At 28.5% G+C, this 18546-nt stretch overlaps 3 protein-coding genes across 4 annotated transcripts; 1 reads left to right on the top strand and 2 right to left on the bottom strand.

The window, feature by feature from the left end:
- Positions 1-1937: 1937 nt before the first annotated feature.
- LOC126836431 (P2R1A-PPP2R2A-interacting phosphatase regulator 1) lies at positions 1938-7802 on the bottom strand. Of its 2 annotated transcripts, none has more exons than XM_050569806.1 (6): positions 6556-7802; positions 6115-6202; positions 5473-5643; positions 4917-5107; positions 3240-3359; positions 1938-3156 (listed from the first exon to the last, which is right to left on the bottom strand). In XM_050569806.1, the coding sequence occupies exons 1-6, from the start codon at positions 6687-6689 to the stop codon at positions 2991-2993; spliced, it is 870 nt and encodes a 289-aa protein (XP_050425763.1). In that variant the 5' UTR covers positions 6690-7802; the 3' UTR covers positions 1938-2990. The 2 variants fall into 2 exon arrangements, with proteins under 2 accessions (XP_050425763.1, XP_050425764.1); XM_050569807.1 differs by having other exon boundaries at positions 5485-5643; positions 6556-7544.
- A 5387-nt stretch (positions 7803-13189) lies between these two features.
- On the top strand, positions 13190-14773 carry LOC126836754 (coiled-coil domain-containing protein 86). The gene is made up of 3 exons (XM_050570379.1): positions 13190-13369; positions 13608-13812; positions 14665-14773. The coding sequence occupies exons 1-3, from the start codon at positions 13299-13301 to the stop codon at positions 14743-14745; spliced, it is 357 nt and encodes a 118-aa protein (XP_050426336.1). The 5' UTR covers positions 13190-13298; the 3' UTR covers positions 14746-14773.
- Positions 14774-15888: 1115 nt separating this feature from the next.
- Positions 15889-18147, bottom strand: LOC126836878 (uncharacterized). The gene is made up of 4 exons (XM_050570551.1): positions 18022-18147; positions 17033-17188; positions 16447-16608; positions 15889-16346 (listed from the first exon to the last, which is right to left on the bottom strand). Exons 1-4 carry the CDS (start codon positions 18112-18114, stop codon positions 16176-16178), a joined length of 582 nt encoding a protein of 193 aa, XP_050426508.1. The 5' UTR covers positions 18115-18147; the 3' UTR covers positions 15889-16175.
- Between the last annotated feature and the right edge of the window lie 399 nt (positions 18148-18546).

Raw genomic sequence — 18546 nt, 5'->3', positions numbered from 1 at the left:
CGGCGTCCAGGCCGACGGTTTTGGACGCCTCGACGGGAGACAGCGAATCGGAGTACAGCGACGACGACGACCGCGACAACGTCCGAGGCGACGACTACGACGTGGACGACGTGGACGACGACGACGACGGCGGCCAACACACGTCGGCCGGCATGACCACCGCCGGAATACACAGGGTCTGTCAGCTGTCCACCCTGTTGCACAGCCGGGACGGTTACCCGTACGGGCTGAAGTGTCTGATAAACGCCGAGTATTGTTTCGGTAACGGGGACGCCGAAAAGGGCATGAAGTACCTGCTGAAGTTCCTGTTGGAAACCGATTTCGACGACATGGTGGTGCAGACGGTCCGGAGACTGCACGCCGACAACATCCAACGCGTAACCGGACCGTACGATTCGGTTATATAAGACAGTATATATAACCGAATACTTGCCATTACTTAACGCCCGAAAAAACGATATTGTGATCAAAATTTAAAACGGATTTAAAATAAAATTATTTTCAAAAAATATATAACAAAAGCCAAAAAAAAAAACCCTCACATCGCATAAGTTACCTCTGCTTTGTCCGCAATATGATTCTCTCTTTAGGACACACACATTTCTCGAGCACGATTAACGTCAGCTTTGTGCGATTTTCTTCTTTTTCGTTTAGATCAAAAGTGACAGGTGTATTCGCGGCTGGCAAACGTCAGATTGAATCACAGTTATTACATTAAGTAGACTTGCCCAAGTTAAACTAGGCACGTTTATTAGCTGTATTGAATCAATTTGTTTATGTTTATAAAATTAATTTATAGTTTTAAACAAAAAAAATGTGAATTGAGAACAATAACTTCTAAAACATCGTTATCGTACTAATTTGTATTTTCATTCTACCAAAAGTAAAGTAGTATTTTGCCTGTTTCTGTGTTTATTCAGGTCAAAAATGGATGACTTATTAATAATATTGTTGATATGGATTTCCGTTTACAAGTGGACAATTATTATTTACATTTTTTATTTCAACTTATGATGACGTGACTAGCTTAGATTACAATTAGTTACAATATGTGTGCAATAATTATTTCAAGGACACATAAATATTATCAAGTAGGATTAGATTCTACAATTTTTACTCAACGATATTATTCATATCATTAAGCCCAAGCCCGCGCATACTGATTTGATTAGATTAAAATATAAAGCATTAAAAAATGAAAATATTCATAACAGCAACAGCTCAATCGTTCAATCTTGACGAGGTTTTTCGAACAGAGGCTAAAACAGACGGTTAAAGTCTAAGACTGACAAAATATATCATAAACCAACCATTAGAAACATAGAAAATAATTATTAATTTCTGAAAAACAATTTTTAACTCATTTTTGGTGCTTGTTTACTGTGTTTCCAAATTTTGTTTCAATATATTAACAAATTGTATACATTATTATTTGGTCGCGGTCCGCGGATTAAAATTCTCTGAAAAATACTCAAAAGAGCAACTATATCATCAAACAATTTTTTTTTAAACGTGAATAAAATCTTTAAAAACTGCTTTAAAATTAAAAAAGTATGTTTTTTGTTAGAAAAAAAAATACAACTTTTGTATAAAAATACCAATGTAGTAACTCGTTTTTATGTTTTTTTTAATAGCTATAGTAATAATTAAGTTATTATTCGGTTATATTACAATATGAGGTAGTCTTATGATACTAAAAAGGAACTGTATTTTATAATGATAATTATTAAATTTAAAATAATAATCTTTAAATGTTTTAAGAGACCTAAATGAATAATTTTATTCGAGTTAAAAAAAAATGTTTCATCTGTATACAAAAGTGTTTTTATTACATTTATACTGGTAACAAAATGAAGGAAAATTTAAAAAAAAATGTTCTAGCAGTACTTAGGTTTTTAGATAATAACTTTATGAAAATAAAAAAATATATAAGTACATCATTTTTCAAAACGGTTTTTTATTGCACTAGAAAAACATGGAGTGATTTAACATTTATATTTATAACAGCTGTCGCTCGAGTCCGTTTGTTTATTGCCAACGGTAAGCTGTTTAACTAAATAGTTAACACAGTATTATGTAGGTAATGCAAAAAAAAATTAAATTAACATTCACAGCAGTCTTTGTGGGGGGAAAAAACTAATGTAAACCCATTACTGATTAACATTTCACAGTATTGGTAAGTAAATGTAATTAATTAATACAGTTATGTCATTTGAGTAAAAAAAAAAAATAAACAACAACAAAATTCTGGTCATAAGTATTATGTTAAAAAAAAAAAAATCAAAAACCTAGCAGTTATATAATACAGGATTATACCTATATAATTATTATTTAACTACAATGTTTGTGACGGTTTTAATCAAGTGAAAAAAAGAACAGTAATTTAAAAAAAAAAAAAACGACACATGCCGGTTGTGTTTTGTTTTACAAATGTTATATGACTTCAGCAATATTATGTAAAACCTATATAAACTTCAACTTACTGAACTTATCACACATCACAGTAAACAAATATATATGTAATTTTCTAACAAATTAAAAATGTCGAGAGACGATTTTATAAATTAAATATAATTCGAATGCAGATGAATCGGTCGCGTACGGTTATTTTGTTCGTTACAATAATTTGGTTAGATCAAAATTTGTTTTCGATTGAAAACAAGTTCATTTTAAAACACTAGTTTATATATATATAACAGTAATATTATGTACAACGACGGACTAGTCAACAACAACAATTTTATTCGCGTTACGTCTAGATTTTTTTTTTTTTTTTTATTAAACAAGCGTCATGACAATAATGATAATATTATAATAATAATCATGGTTATAATAATAATAATAATAATAATAATAATTATAATAATAATAATAGCCAAAAAACAAAATCATAATAATGGTTCAACATTAAAAATACGGGGGAAATATCTATTGCGTTAATAGAGATGATAAAAACTCATACGGGTAGGTATATAATTTATCGTAATAAGTTATTGGGAGTTTGTTTTTGATTCGTCCATGAGTGTTTGCAGCGGCCTAAACGAAAAAGAATGGTTACTATTGGATGAGTCGCCACTACTACTGCATATGGATTCAGTGACTAAGGTAGCATCCATCGTTGTAGGAACAAGACCAGACACTTGCATCGGTTCGGGTCTAAATTAAAAAATAAAACAAATTAATTTAGATGTTAATCGACGAGACAACAAACAAAATATAATATTATAGCTATCACTCACCTAGTGTTGGTAATCAGTAAACCCCATTTCTTCGTTATCGGTTCGTAATCGTCCATTTCGCACTTTCTCTTCACCGGTCCCAGAGAGCTGGGTCGCATCGATATAGGGCTCAGGCTTCGACTAAAATTTTAGCGATAATATAATACATACATAAGAAAACAGTTTGATAATAATTGTCATTTTTTTTTTTTTTTTAATTTATTAGACAACAATTTAAGCTGATTTATTAAAATTAGACAATATAAAAAGGTATTTGAATTAGTAAAACGATTGTACACAATTACGTTACAAGAATACGCATGGCAAATTTTTGTATTTTCTAATGGGTTGGTCGGTATAGACAAATTTAAAAAAACAAAAACTTAATTGAGGTTTTATCCAATCAACAATGATGTGCAAACACTTTTAAAGTGTTTATAAAATTTTATGTCAACTACAAATAACAAAATAGGACGTGTAAAGAAATAGCTAGTCTTATACGTAAAATTACCATTTTAAAAGCTAGGTAGCTGATAGGCCGATACAGTTTTAGTAATTTTAAGTATTAATACCAAGATGATAAAATGGTCAATTAAAAAAAAAAAAACAACGACATACCACTAAATCCGCTAGGCCTATTTAATTAAGTTAAATACTCCAGTAAGATATCAAACCAATTTGTGACTAATGAACCAACAAGTAATTGAATAATTAAATTTTTTAATTAAACACCTAAATCTGTTCCAGAACCGTAAAAAAAAAAAAAAATATACACACAAAAAATTTTATCCAGAAAATTCTATTCGGATACGGTTATTGTAACATCTTGCTATGGCCTGTACAATATCTGATAGAATTAAACCAACAAAGAACTTGTCATTTATACAGAACATAATTCAACGCTGAATTGAAAATTATAACAACAAATAATCTTTGGTAAACAATCAATAAAAATGTACAGCTTATAGACAAGTTTTGTTTATCATTTAATCTAAACTTGATTTTGGAACAAGTTAAGTAATTTCCAACAAACAGAAAAAATATAAATTTTGTTTATTTAAGACAATATTTAAAACAGTTTTATTTTTACTGGAAACTTTAAATTTGTATAAGACTTTAATGCATTTCGCTATTAAATAAAACAAAAAATCGACTGACCTAATTAAATACAAGAAAATTAAAGTATTGATGGCGAAAAAGAAAGAAAGCAATATACGTCGTATTCAAAATTAAGTAAATTATCCACATCATTTATCTTTGATAGATTTGACCTGATTATGGATACAACTGTGTTTGACAATGTTATCATCAACGTATTAACATTGTTAAACTATTTTTTAAAATTAATTAACAGCTATGACATGAATTAAGACTACGATAGAGAAACTGACAAAAATCCTCCCCCCCCCCAAAAAAAAAAAAATGAAGAAACTACTCTTTTACATTATTTGATAAAAAAAAACGAGAGAAATTTTTTTTTTACACACAAAATGTATACAAACAGAAATCCGATAAGTTATTTTAAACAAGTTCAATAACAAGAAAACCAGATGGAAAAAACTTATTTCGATTTGATTTAGCAGAAATTATAACTTACGAATTTTTTTCTTTGCACTGTAAGGCGTAAGCAAATCTTTACTTTGAACCAAAATGATTTAAAGACAAAGATCATATTTTTTTTTTTTAATATTAATTTACCCCGAAGTAAATGTTTTACGAGTAGGACTTGGCGACAGGCTCGGCTTAAATAACGACGGTGAAACGCAATGCCTCATTGACCTGGTCGGTGATGGTGAAGACGGAGCTGAGGCCATAGATAAATTTAAATGCAAAGGATCGTACAGATTAGATCTGCCGGTAGGTTTTCCATATTGTCCATCCCCATCTACCTAAAAATGAACAGTTTTATTTTATTTTTTATGATAACTAATAATTTATGTAAACCTCATAAAATATCATATAATATACAGTTCACGTCGATCAACATAATCATTTGTAAAAAATGTTAATTTATTTCAAATACAATTTTTATGCTATATTGACTGATTAAAATAAAATGTTACTTAAAATTATTTTTTGAAATAATGATTTAATAATTTATGGTTTTTATTTAGATAATTCTTTTATACAAGTTATTATTATTATTTTTGTTTTTGTCTAAATATATTAAAAATAATAATAATAATAAAAGTTTGTTTAAAATTATGTTTTATGTAAACCTTTTTTATACAATTTCAACTAAGTTTGACTTAACTATATTAATTACTTTTGAAGGCGAATCTATCATGATTGAGAGATCTTCCCAAGATTGTGATATTTGCATTGCCGAGTGTATTTCTCTCTCATGAGCCACTTCACGGTTAATCAAGTCGATAGTTTCTTCTTGTCGCAACTGATTAACTCGGTGCACTAATTTTGGAGAAGTCTGAAATAAAAAAATGTAATTATGTTAAACCATTTTCAAAAAAAATAGTAATTTAATATATTATGTATTTTTTGTTAACTACAATACACATACATAATCTTAAAGTATTATTACAATAAAAATGTGTTTTCTAAGCATAATATAAAAAATATAAAGTTGATGAATTATTTAATAAAACAATAACATAAAACCAATTACTCAAAATATATACATAATACAATAGCAACGTACTATTACAAGTTACATTTATCACTTTTGTATTTATTATAATTATTTTGAAAATTTCAATAGTTAATGTTTGTTTTAGCTAGTTAAAGAGACGGTTTTAGTTAGTTATGAAATTGTAAATTGTGCCTACTGGTTATATGTGTATTCATTATGAATTATTAAATAATTATAAGGGTACTGTAATCTTAAGGTTGTTAGTAAAATAAATTTAAGTAGGTATTCGTACACAATATAATAACTTACATGAGGAATTATATTTGGACTCCCACTCGTACTAAATCTACGGAACCGAGGTTGTACAGTTTTAAGAAATACATTACATTGATTTTCTCTGTAACAAAAGTAAAACAACTATTAGGCAAACAAATAGGTATGATCAGTGGCAAAATGGTAAGTCTTAAGAGTCGCAATGACTAGTAAAAATTATCTCAACTAAAAATTGTTGTACAAATATAAATATTTGTTTTCTTTTTCCCACTTTCTATGTGGGTAGACATCATTATGCTGTCGTCTCTTATGACGCTTTGCCACTAGTTAAGACAGTAATAATACACATGTAGTAAAAGCACCCATTATTTTTAAAATGATTGCACTCGGGTTGTAAAAACAAACCGTACGAATAAAAATATTAGTTTTGAAATACATAAACAATGAGCGGTACTTATGAATTACAGTGTGTATTACCTAGACAACGGAGTGCCTGATGATGCAGTGATTGTGTTATTAATGTCGTTGATCATTGGAGCGCTGTTAGATCGCTTCAGGCTCGACGGGCAGTCCACATCCATTTTGACGACGGGTCCATCTTTGACAGACATATTACGATATTTGTTGTAGGCGACCGGTGAACCAAACAGAAGACATATATATATATATATATATATATTTATATAAATAGACGACAGACTACAAAGTGAGTGCTGCAAACTCGGTTTTTGTAAATGGTAATTCGGCTGGCGATACGTCGTAGAGGGAAGACGGTAGACAATTTTTTTCCACGGAAAGAAAACAACTTATTTCTCAAAAAAAAATTAACAAGAGAGTGGAAAATCGAAACGTATAAAAACTTGTATCACAGACGTGGAACGATGATGAAACGTCGTCAAAGCGTAGTTGGTCGGACAGCTCTTGTCATTGGGGTTATTTTGTTAATTCTTCTTTTCCAGCAGGTACAGGTCGGTGGCTTTTCGTTATTCTAGGCGGCCGAGCGGCTGACAGAGATATTAATAATTGGTATATTATTAATATTTCAAATTTAACATAATGTAAACACACAAAGCCAGTGGCTGAACCTAACCCGACCGTCGTTTTCGCCGATTAGATACTAATTTTAATGACAACGGTATCGACGAAAGATGACGGGTCGACCGTGTTTTTTCATGATTGTTATGTATAATGTATTTTTGTAATTATTATCGCGTTAAAAAAATTTTAGAAAAAAAAAACAGAAAGTACAAACAAACGAAGGACAATATTCGAAAAAAAACAAACACTCTCCTCTTGTCGGCAGAATAAACGATCCGGACCGGACGGTCGTTTGAAAAACAGCAAAAAAAAAACGAAAAAACGAACTATACGGTAATAAAAATAATATATTACAATATATAATAATTTTTATATTATATTATTATATATGGGTATATTAAAAAAAAAAAATGGTTGTTGTGATAACAAAATTGAAAAAAAAAGAAGCGATTAATGATGTAAAAAAATAATAATAATAATAATAAAATTCTATATGTATAGGTGTATATACATATATATTTTTTTATGTTACAATTCGATTATTATTATTTGTTGTTATCGCGTTTATCTGCATTGTACATATTATTATTATTTTTCAAACGGAAAAAACATATGTGCGTGCGATGCGGCGGTGTGCGCGCACTACGTGGGAAATGATTCAACAACGCGGCGGCAACAGACTCGAAGCCCGAAACGCATATATATATATATAGATATATAGATTATAATTTATATTATTATTATTATATAGAACCCGTAGTATGCTGAAACGTGAAATGTGAACGTCGGAGCGTAGTTGCTATAATTCCACTGTACATTATTACTACTGTGTTATACACAAGCATATATATATATATATATGGCACATGCAATAATCACGGGACCGTAATGCGGCAATGCGCGTTTGGCCAGGCGGCGGCGGCGGCGGGTGATAAGAGACGGTTCATTGGTTCCCAAAATCCCACGGTCAACGATGCCGATGCCGCGTTATCAGCAACAGCCGTAGTCTCTTATCAATGATCAGCGCTATGCCGCGCCTCGGTAATAATGAATAATAATAAATTACCACAAATTGTGTCAAAACAAAAAAAAAACAATACCGCATACTTGGGCTCCGATATAATAATATAAAATGTACGGAACACGAAAAAATGTCGGGGGAGGGGTGGGGGTGGTACATTGAAAATACTAGTAATGGTTCTAATACTAGTATTTTTTTCTTTTACAAATTACAATGGAATAATTAAACTAACGTGCCGAAAAAATTGATCGAAAAAAAATGGAAAATTTAATTATTATTTCACATATTATTCATAGCAATTCAGGGGTTCATATAAGGAGGGTCGAAGGGAGAGGCTATAGGTACCCTCTCTTATGTACTAAAATTGTATTTCTTATAATATCAAATGTTGGAATGTGTACTTTTTTTTTACTATGTAAACTTTAAATCTATGACTATTTCGTATGACGTGAATTTTTGTAATTCCTAGATCCCTGTATTTTGTGAAAAAGAATATATCATGTCAATATGTAAATGTTTAAATACAATACATAATATACGCTCTTTATATTTATTTTAATATTACTATTAGTTGTACATACTACTTTTTGTGTTTCATAGTTCAAACACCAGCCAACAGTTAAGTACTTCGATCATCTCTGAATAGATTTCTTGTACTTGTACAAATATTATACCCGTCTTATTATGTATTGTTATTTTAATAAATCAAACCGATTGTGCGGTTCGATATAGATAAACATAATATATAATTCATAAAAACCTATTAAATTAAACGACGAAACCAATTTGACAATTGACCCGTTCTCCGGTCTTCGGGTCAATTGACAAACATTTCGGGGTCAAAAGCATGAAACGCAGTTTTAAAACACAACTTGTGGTGTAATCATTTATATCTATTATTTGTATTGTTATAACACTGAACAAATATGTACATGAGCAAATGGGCATTTACCAGATAACCCAACCAAATACTGTTGCCTATTCCTTTTATTTGTAGTATGTAGAAATTATAATTTGTAACAAATTATAAAATAATTTTAAGAATGCTGAAGTGGCCTATTTAAACGAAATGTAAATACTATTTTTCAATTGTTTAGAAATTGTTTGCTCACAACAAAAAATAATATTCAATAATTTATTGTTGAAATCAGTAGAATCCCATCTGGTTATTTCGCAGGGAGATTATTTTCAAATATATTTTTTTTAAAATTAAAACAGGCTATGCCTAGATAAAAAAATCTAATAATCGGCAGTTATGTATAAAATATAATTTATTTAATTTTAATTAGATGTTGCATACACTGAAATATAACATGCGTGAGAACCGCAGATTATAATCACTAATTAACACATAATATAGGTAGTAGACATTATAGAAATACACACACTCACACCTATATACATATAAATATATATCTATATAAGTGAATTTTATTTAAGATTTTACATGCCTAAATAATATTAACTGGTTAGATAACATTACGGTTGTAGCAGCAATAGGAGGGTCTTTCAACTTTCAAGTGGAGCTAAAAGTCATTGAACTACTACTCTATGGGATAACGTGGATAAGATTCGTCAAACAAATAAGATTATTTGATTATTTTGTAAAAAAAACTAGAATTTTTTATAAACCTGGAAAATTACGAGAGTGGAACACTACAAAGATATCACATTGAATAGCACATAACTTTTTCATTATTATAATGCTTTCAATGTTATAACAATAACTTACCAAATAAAAATTAGAATTTTCTAATTTTCTTTTGTGTCCAAACAAAACTACCATTAACTCTAAATTTGTATTCTGAAGTCAGTTCTAAATTTAGGGAATAATTTAAAATAAATTCGAAATTAATTGTAGACAATTTTACAAACTAGTATAACTGTCTCGAAACTACCCCAAACCGGGTTTTTTTTTTTAAATTGTTTGGGGATGAAGTTTTGACATCTTGTTTTATTTCTACGGTTCCTAGGAATATCTGTTTATCTATTGAAATACCTACCTAAAAACGAGAAAGCCGTTTGGGTGTCTGTTATATAGGTAAATCCTACAGGACTCTCTATAAAGGGAACATGGGTACTGTATCCGTTTAACAATGTGATTTCACCATATTATTTCAGTGGTTAGGACTTCCAACAGTACCTACGCGTTATAGGTAATGTTAATCTAGGTATAGAAAATATTGGCCAGTATATACAAACAGTATTCAGGCACCTACCTAATAAAATAAACTACACATGACACACGTTTTGTGGGTATGCACGTCATGTAATATTATTTAGTGTCATAAAAATTATTTTTTTAAGTACCTGTAGGTATAGTAGGCGTAAAGTATCTAAAATACTATTCAAATATTTGTTTTATACAATGTGCATGAATATTATATACGACAAAATTCTGAAAAGTATTTAAGATAAATTTCGATTATTTTTTATTTTTATTTGAGGAAAACAATCTCTACACACAACGCACAATAGGTATGTTTGTAAGATAAGATTATGGTGTATAATAGAACTATAATAGACTTGATTAGGAAGCCACCCAAAAGCAACACTTTATTTGATTTTTTTTTTTTATTATTTTGTTATATTTTTTATTTTTTTTTAATGTAAGCATAATTATTATTATATTTGTAAGAGATCGCGACACAATCTGTTTTTTTTAAAAGATAATTAGTACCTACCAGTTAAATAAAAATCTTTAAAACATTTGCAAAATTTTAAAATTAAAGAAAAACTTTTTTATTGTAATAATATAGGCCAAATTATTGTGTATATATATTTTTTATACGAGTTTACGATTTTTTACAAAATAATCTAAGTCATTTTTTGCATAATATTTTGGATATTGTACAATTAAAGTACATTTAAAACAATTTATGCACTATAAATACACCATATAGGTATAATATGATTTATAGTGTATTACACTATAAAATATTAAGGCTATAGCAGTCGATTTTCTGCTTTTTGTTTGTTTTATTAAACACTAATAGTTTTGTAATATTATTCACAAATAAAATTTGACATTTCATATTATAATTATTCAATTGTTCAGTTTTAATTTTAGAGATAATGTTTCTAGAGATTAGGATAGTTTAAGAGAGAATGAATTATTTGTATTAAATAACACAACCAATAGGAATCTGATATCTGTTAAGTTATAATCACCGATAAACGAGTGGTTCATTAACTATACTGATTGGCAATTACATAACTTGATATTGTTTCAGTTGAAATATTATTAATAAAGTTGGGTGAAATGAAATCCGAATGTCTTCATTATTTTTATAATTAAGGAAATTATTGTAAGACAATTATGTTAAGGCCTACAATGTAAAAACTATTATTTTTTCAATGCAAGTATTAAGCAACTTTAAACTTCGAGCATGAGTAGCGATGGTTTTATTACTCTATCATGTTCTAAGGAGCTAAAAAAACACAATGAAGGATTAACTTGATAAAAATTAATTAAACTTATTGATATTTAAGACATTAAGTATAAAAATATTAGTTTGGCTCTGTTAAAAAAGTAAATTGTTCTTTTTGTTAAAAAAAAAAAAAATAATAAATAAATCAAATATGTAATACATAAAATCATTATTAACTATATTATTATGCAACATTACATAATACAATAATATTTTAATAACCAACATGAACCATGTCTATTGGACACGCACAAAAACTATTTACGTTACCAGCAACTTAAATAACTTGGTCAATAAGTACATTGACCAGACATTGTTTACAATCTGTATTTATCACAAATTCGATAAATTTACAAATTTCAACATAAACAACCACACCTTACGGATTATCACAACATTTACCTACTTTATTATTTAAACAACAAGTGCTTTTGACAATTTAGTTGACAGACTTATGAAGAGTCATTGTATCTACTTTGCTGTATTGTAATTAGTTACAGAAGAATTGGTTACTGTACACATCTTTACACCATATTAATTATCTAATTCTTCTAATGAATTATTTAAATGGTTAACCGTTCTACTTAATTTGACGTAACTAGCAATATAACTAATAATCATAAATACAAATGAGACTGGTTCATAACTTGGAATAATTGTTTTAAAAATATTTTTTTAGTTGCTTGTAAATTACATTTACTTTGAGTGCTCATTAATAGATGTAATCAAACATTGTGTAACATGCTATTCAATATTAAAAAAAACCTAGGATATGAATACAAAAACAAATCACACCAATTTTACTTATTTGGGTCAGTCAGCTTTTTTTTATTACTAATGCTGTGTTAAAAAATTATGTAGATTCAGAAATTTAAAAATCCTTCAATTAATAAATAAATATTATACAGTAAATAACGATAAAATAAAGAAATCATAATAGCTGGTTGAATCTGTGAATCATAATAATAACTTTAAATAGCTATAGTCGAAAAGATAATAATGAATCGTACAGATAATCACTGTAATTAACACATGAGTAAGGTTAGTTATAAATTGTATAATTGATTATTGATAATAGATTACTATATAGGTGTATACTTGGAAATAAGGATGTCAATTAATTATATTTTGACCATGATAATTGTTGTCGAATATGAATGATTTTACAAATGTAAATCCAAACAGCTATTAAAATACACAAAGTACACAACTATAGAGCCAGCCAGTAATCATCAAACAAACAACAGCTGTTCTAAGGAGATCTATTTGTAAACCAATATTTATTAATAACAGTCCCCAATTAATTATGTGGTTGTACTTATAGTCTAAAATTAATCTCCAAAATTATCCAAACGATACGCAGACGACGTACCTACCGTTTGCAAAACATATGAGTTTTCCTAAGGATCTATACAAACCGTCTTATTTACTATACTTTATTTTACATTCTACCGGTAAAATACTACAAAGAAGAGAATTAGAGACTAGAGTGTCAATGAAAAGTAAAGAAAAAGACTAAGGTTTACCAAAATATGATAACGTCATCATATCAGTTATCTAATATTGATAAGAATGTTTTGACTGATAAAGTGATGTTATCACTTAACGCGATGATTATATTGTTTGGCACGTGTTTTTAGTTTTTACTGTTGACGACTTACGTGAGATACGTCGAGTGAACAATAAGTTAAGTAAGTAATAAGTTAATTTAAATTTTAAAGCAAATAGATATGGCAGAACAGGACAAATCGGTACGCGGCATGCCAAAGTCTGGAAGATTTTGGAAAACGCCAAAAACCAAGTAATTCAGCGTTATGATAATATTTTACAAAACATTGTGTGCCGCAACTTGGGTACAACCGGACGTACCTATCACACATTTCCTTGCAAGCTACACATATTATTTTCAAACGTTCAGAGTTGGCTCTAAGCCTCCAAAAATAGTGGACAACGAAAACGTCCTACGCCCTCCCAATAGTTGCGGCTCACTTAAATGTATTTTTCAGATATGATAATTATAGTTGAATAACGATTTTTAGGTTTTCTTCTATTAACAAAACAAAAGGCCTCAAGCTGTCTTTCGAGCGTAAACAACATTTGAGAGCAGATATAAAAAAAACGAGAGAACTGTCAAGAGCCTTAATTAACGAGAGAAACGCTGAAAACGAAGCGAGAAAAGAAAGGCGGCGTGAGAATATTAAACGCCGTGCGGAAAATCAGAAGAAATCAGAAATAGTTCAAGTGGTATGAATTAATCTATCTGTTATTGTTTTTATTTACATTTAAACACTTTCAATAATTTGGGTATTTTATTACTATGGTTAAAAAACTTATTGAACTAGTTTATTATATTTTATATTGTTTTTTAGGTACATAAATAATGCTAATAATAAAAAAAGAAATGAATTAAACTTTTTATATATCTATTTTATATTTTTATATATCTTATATAAATCTATATATCAAAGGTTACACGGCAAAAGGGTCTAAGCGACATTTTCCATAGTTTTCAGGAGCAAACATTTTTTAGAGATTTTATATAATTTTTTTTTTAAATAGCAATAACCTGAATAAATTCTAATGTTATACATAATAATAATATATTCAAGAATTTATTCTGGTTATTGCTATTTAAAAAAATTTGGATAAAAACACTAAAAAATGTTTGCTCCTGAAAACTATGGAAAATGTCGCTTAGACCCTTTTGCCGTGTAACCATCGATATCTTTTATGTATCTTTTTATATTTTTACATTGCCAATTTCAAGATTGGCAATGTGTCTTACAAAACTTTTTTATCTATTTTTTTATAACCAACCTAATAAGTGTGATTATTTTAAAAATTGTTCTTGCCAAATTAATAATTTTAGTAAAACTTTTTTATTTGTTTTGAATAGAAATGTTTGATATTTTTTAGTTTTAATTTACAATTTTACAATTTATTAAGAGGTTTTTAGATATGTGTTGTTTTATTTAAATGCAAACAAAATTAATATTAACCCTTAAGAGTTTTTGAAATGTATTCTCTTACTTGATAAAGACATTGTTCGATTTTTTTATTATATTTTACTAAATTATTAAACAACTTGTGTTTCAGATTAAAAATCCAGCCAAAATTAAGCGAATGAGAAAGAAAGCCATGCGGCAAATAGAAAAGAGAGATACGCTTAACATGTAACTTCAAAATAAACATTTTTTTTTAAAAATAATTTTTGTTAAATTTTGGTTGTTTATGAAAGATTTCCTGATGATTCCTGATTGTGAATATTTAATTGTTTACAACCAAATTTATCAAGCGTATTCTTTTCATTTGTAGATAAATTTTTTTACACAAATGCATCATAAAAAAGTGATTGTAACAGATACAACAAAACTGTGTAAAATCGCTAAATCTTAGTTACTGATACATAACTTGTATGAAAGAACATTCAAACCTTGTTCAGTCATCTTATTTTACAATGTATTAAATTTTAAGGTTTTTATGATAGCTAAAAATTGAGATTGACGAGCCAATAGTCTCTGTCTTTCCCCATTTTTTTTCTCATTAATAAGAAACAAAAAATTGAACAAAGCATATATTTAAAAACAGCTCATCTACACAAAGTAGATACAGCGTTAGGATATTTGCCTTTTGTTACCATTATTATTTTGTTGCTACCTTATTCAATTTTTTATTTAAAATACGGCTTTATGATCAATTTTATTATTACAAAAAAACGGCTTTGTACGGTACAAGTAACAAGTTGAACGGTAAAATTTTCCAAACTAATTTACTTTTAATCTAAGACGATACAGTATTAACTGTAGCATAAATTATTTTATTTTTGCAAATGGTTAGCACAAATTAAAAAAAAAAAACCTGAGATTAATAGAATTTTGATATAACGGAAAAGTTATGGAATAAATCTAAAAAATAGTAATTAGGTAAAAAAATAAATGTTTAAACCTTTAATGTAAATATATCAATGACTTCTATTAGTTATAAATTATAACAAATATTTTTGGTGTAATAAAACCAAAAGAATTTTTAAAAAACTAGTAATGTACCTACTTACTTACAATTAGTACCGTGAAATTCATTGAATCGTATCTGAAACGATACCTAACTAACCATCTACACTGATTAAACATTAAAGATTCTAATCATTCTTTCTTGATTGTACTAGGCACTTAAATGTGTCAATCCATTTTTACTATTTTTAATAATTTTAAAAATGAACGTTCACAATTTACTTGAGTGCAGGAGAGAGATTTTAATGATAAATATAAATAAAATAATGCTGTGTTTAATGTGTAGGTTATATTTAAATAAATGTGATAGACAACCGCATCATCCTTTATCAAACTGACCAAAATTTACTTTTAAATTTTCACTTGATTCTACAGAACTATCGACAACATTTTCAGTTTCCAAAGTAGTACTTGGTATAAAATCATTGTAAAATTCAATTGTATGTTTTGCTTAATGTTCTCAGCCTAATTAACTATAAACATTTATTACGACTAATTTTAAACTAAAATGCCATCAGCTGTTTCATTTATGAATATTGTAATTTTATTTTGTGTTTTCTTGTTTTGTTGCATTCGGTCAAAATATTATGGTGACATCTAAACTTCCCATGGACGTAAAATATCCACATAATAATTGCTACAACCAAGTGTTTCGCCAATACTGCTAGTGATGCTAATTTTCAATTTATATTCACCGTAGAAAAATACCTTTGGAAAATTATTATCCTTAAACTTTTCCATGTCGATTTCAGACGTCGCATAAACTCCCTGTGTATGAAAATTATATAAGAATTAATAATTGTACACCACGTTTATATTCCACATGAAATTGATAATATTTCAATTATAAATATCTGTTCAAGATTACCGGTTTTATTGGGCAGCCAGTCCAATTAAATTGTTTCTTTAAAACAGAAAATATACTTCCCATTATCCAATTCAATTTCGAACAAGCTTTGGGCGTCGAGTAAATGTGAAAATTTTCAGCCCAACCTCCAATAGAGCCTCTTTTAGCAAAACTCAGGGTAAGCTGTAAAGTATAAACAGCTTTAAAATATATATTTTAAAAAAACAGTATATTAAGGTAGGACCATGGTGGAGAGGGGAGTTTACTTGTCTACCTGACTGATTATCACTGAATGTAATATAAAATCACTTTAAAAATACGCTTCGAGGCGAATTTATAGATGATTTATAGTGCTAATATAAATTCTTTAAATTTCAATTAAAGTGATAGTAATATGTTATTTTAAACAGTCGCTCTTTAGAATGTACGTAATGAATCATTACATTTATTATACATATCAAAATTATTAAACATCATAAAAGAACTTGTAATTTTAGATAGTAAAAGTAACAAAAACGATACCCGTCGAAGCTTAAATGTTCAAATATAAAAAATATACATTTAAAAAAAATTAAATTATTATTAAAAAAAAAACAAAAGTACTTACGGACATAGAATCGTCAAATGGAATTAAATATGTAAAATTGCCCTTCATTACATATGTAGTAGCATTTGTCCTACTTACGTAGAAGTTTATCTGTAACTTAGCATGTTCAAAGTGCTCACAGACACTGGCAGCCTTTATTTTAAATTTATATTCGCCCTAAAACGATTTTGAACATGGTTATTTTCTATTGGTTAATACAGGGTGATCCATTAATAAAAATTCTTAAATTTGCTCTTTAAAAATTGCAATCGTGTATTTTTGACATTTGAAAAAAGTGTGACCAAAAATTAATAACGAAAAAAGCGTTATCACACGGAGATGGGGGTTGGGGTGGGAATAATGATTGGGGTGGGAGATAGGGGCTAGAAGATAAGGGTAAGATATATGAGATAAGAGATATGTTGTACGTTAAACGTTCAAATTAGAACTAAATGATAAATTAAAAATAGTTTAAGGGCTCAAATATATGGCTCTATGAATAGTTTAAGGGCTCTATGAATTGTTTTAAGCCAGATATTAAACACTATAATTATTGTTACTGCTTCTTAATATACTAGGTATATTATTATCTATAATTCCCCCACTACTCTAAATTTATTCGGTACTTCAACGAGACATGAAAATGCTATTTTGTGGTTGCAGACTCGGCCGAAAAACTTTTTCTTTTTGATGACTCTTTAGTTTATTTTGTTTTACACTATTAGGCAATATTCAAAGTTTACTTTTTTTACTTTATTTCAAAGCTCTATCAATTTTTAATTTAAAATTTGAGAGTAGACATATATATGTGTTTCAAAAGTAAGTAGAGCTTAGGAATATACTAAAAAAGAAAGATATTCAGTCATTTTATGATATTGAAAAATAACATATATAATAACAAAAATGTTTTAAGAAAGACACTAGAAAATTGTAATTTATTTAATACATATTGAGTGTCTTATTCTAAAATAATTACTCTGTATTGATAAAACGGGCGATTTTTGCATTACCATTGGGAGATTTGGATAGTACGTCGGTGGTTTTGTTGCTGGTGCCGTGATCATTTCAATACAAATCAAAATCATGATATTGTGTCCAATCATCTTGCTAGTTGTATGTATATTACTCAAACAGTGTTGAACGAATCGGGTCGATCGACAGTAGAGCGATCGTGGACTAATACCTAACGTTGGAACTTGGACTAAACAGCCAATTGACCATCAGCTAATAGTTTTACAGACGATCATTTTAAGATCAATCTACAGTTGAAAATTGCAGTTACCAAATTCGTATAACTGTGATCATATCTTACGGCCTAGTCGTTAAATCAAGGATTTCGGAAACATATAAATGCAAACAAAACACATAACCGCAAATGCGGTAGCAATAACAATAGAAATATCAGTTAGCGTACAGATAATTGCATTTTTTGAAATAAAGTCATATCGAATAAATAACAAAATTGTTTTAATAGTACGCATCGTTATCGATTCATCGGATCGGTTTGTTTTCACGTCGTTTAGTTTTATAGAGGT

The sequence above is a fragment of the Adelges cooleyi genome, unplaced genomic scaffold (genome assembly GCF_023614345.1).
Source record: "Adelges cooleyi isolate 19-005CV unplaced genomic scaffold, UGA_ACOO_1.1 ACOO_flye_CR_arks_rails_tigmint_CR_PRNA_247, whole genome shotgun sequence".
Lineage (NCBI taxonomy): Eukaryota > Metazoa > Arthropoda > Insecta > Hemiptera > Adelgidae > Adelges > Adelges cooleyi.
This window is presented reverse-complemented; position numbering and strand designations above follow the sequence as displayed.

Excerpts from the sequence above, each read along its gene's own strand:
- LOC126836878 (XM_050570551.1), bottom strand. The coding sequence starts at position 18,114 with ATGATTGGACACAATATCATGATTTTGATTTGTATTGAAATGATCACG. Across the intron at positions 17,189-18,021 it reads ACTATCCAAATCTCCCAATG|GGCGAATATAAATTTAAAAT; the intron begins GTAATGCAAAAA and ends AAATCGTTTTAG. Across the intron at positions 16,609-17,032 it reads CATTTGACGATTCTATGTCC|CTTACCCTGAGTTTTGCTAA; the intron begins GTAAGTACTTTT and ends TATACTTTACAG.
- LOC126836431 (XM_050569806.1), bottom strand. The coding sequence starts at position 6,689 with ATGTCTGTCAAAGATGGACCCGTCGTCAAAATGGATGTGGACTGCCCG. Across the intron at positions 5,644-6,114 it reads GTCCAAATATAATTCCTCAT|ACTTCTCCAAAATTAGTGCA; the intron begins GTAAGTTATTAT and ends TTTTTATTTCAG. Across the intron at positions 3,360-4,916 it reads CGTAAAACATTTACTTCGGG|TCGAAGCCTGAGCCCTATAT; the intron begins GTAAATTAATAT and ends CTAAAATTTTAG.
- LOC126836754 (XM_050570379.1), top strand. The coding sequence starts at position 13,299 with ATGGCAGAACAGGACAAATCGGTACGCGGCATGCCAAAGTCTGGAAGA. Across the intron at positions 13,370-13,607 it reads TGGAAAACGCCAAAAACCAA|GTTTTCTTCTATTAACAAAA; the intron begins GTAATTCAGCGT and ends AACGATTTTTAG. Across the intron at positions 13,813-14,664 it reads AATCAGAAATAGTTCAAGTG|ATTAAAAATCCAGCCAAAAT; the intron begins GTATGAATTAAT and ends CTTGTGTTTCAG.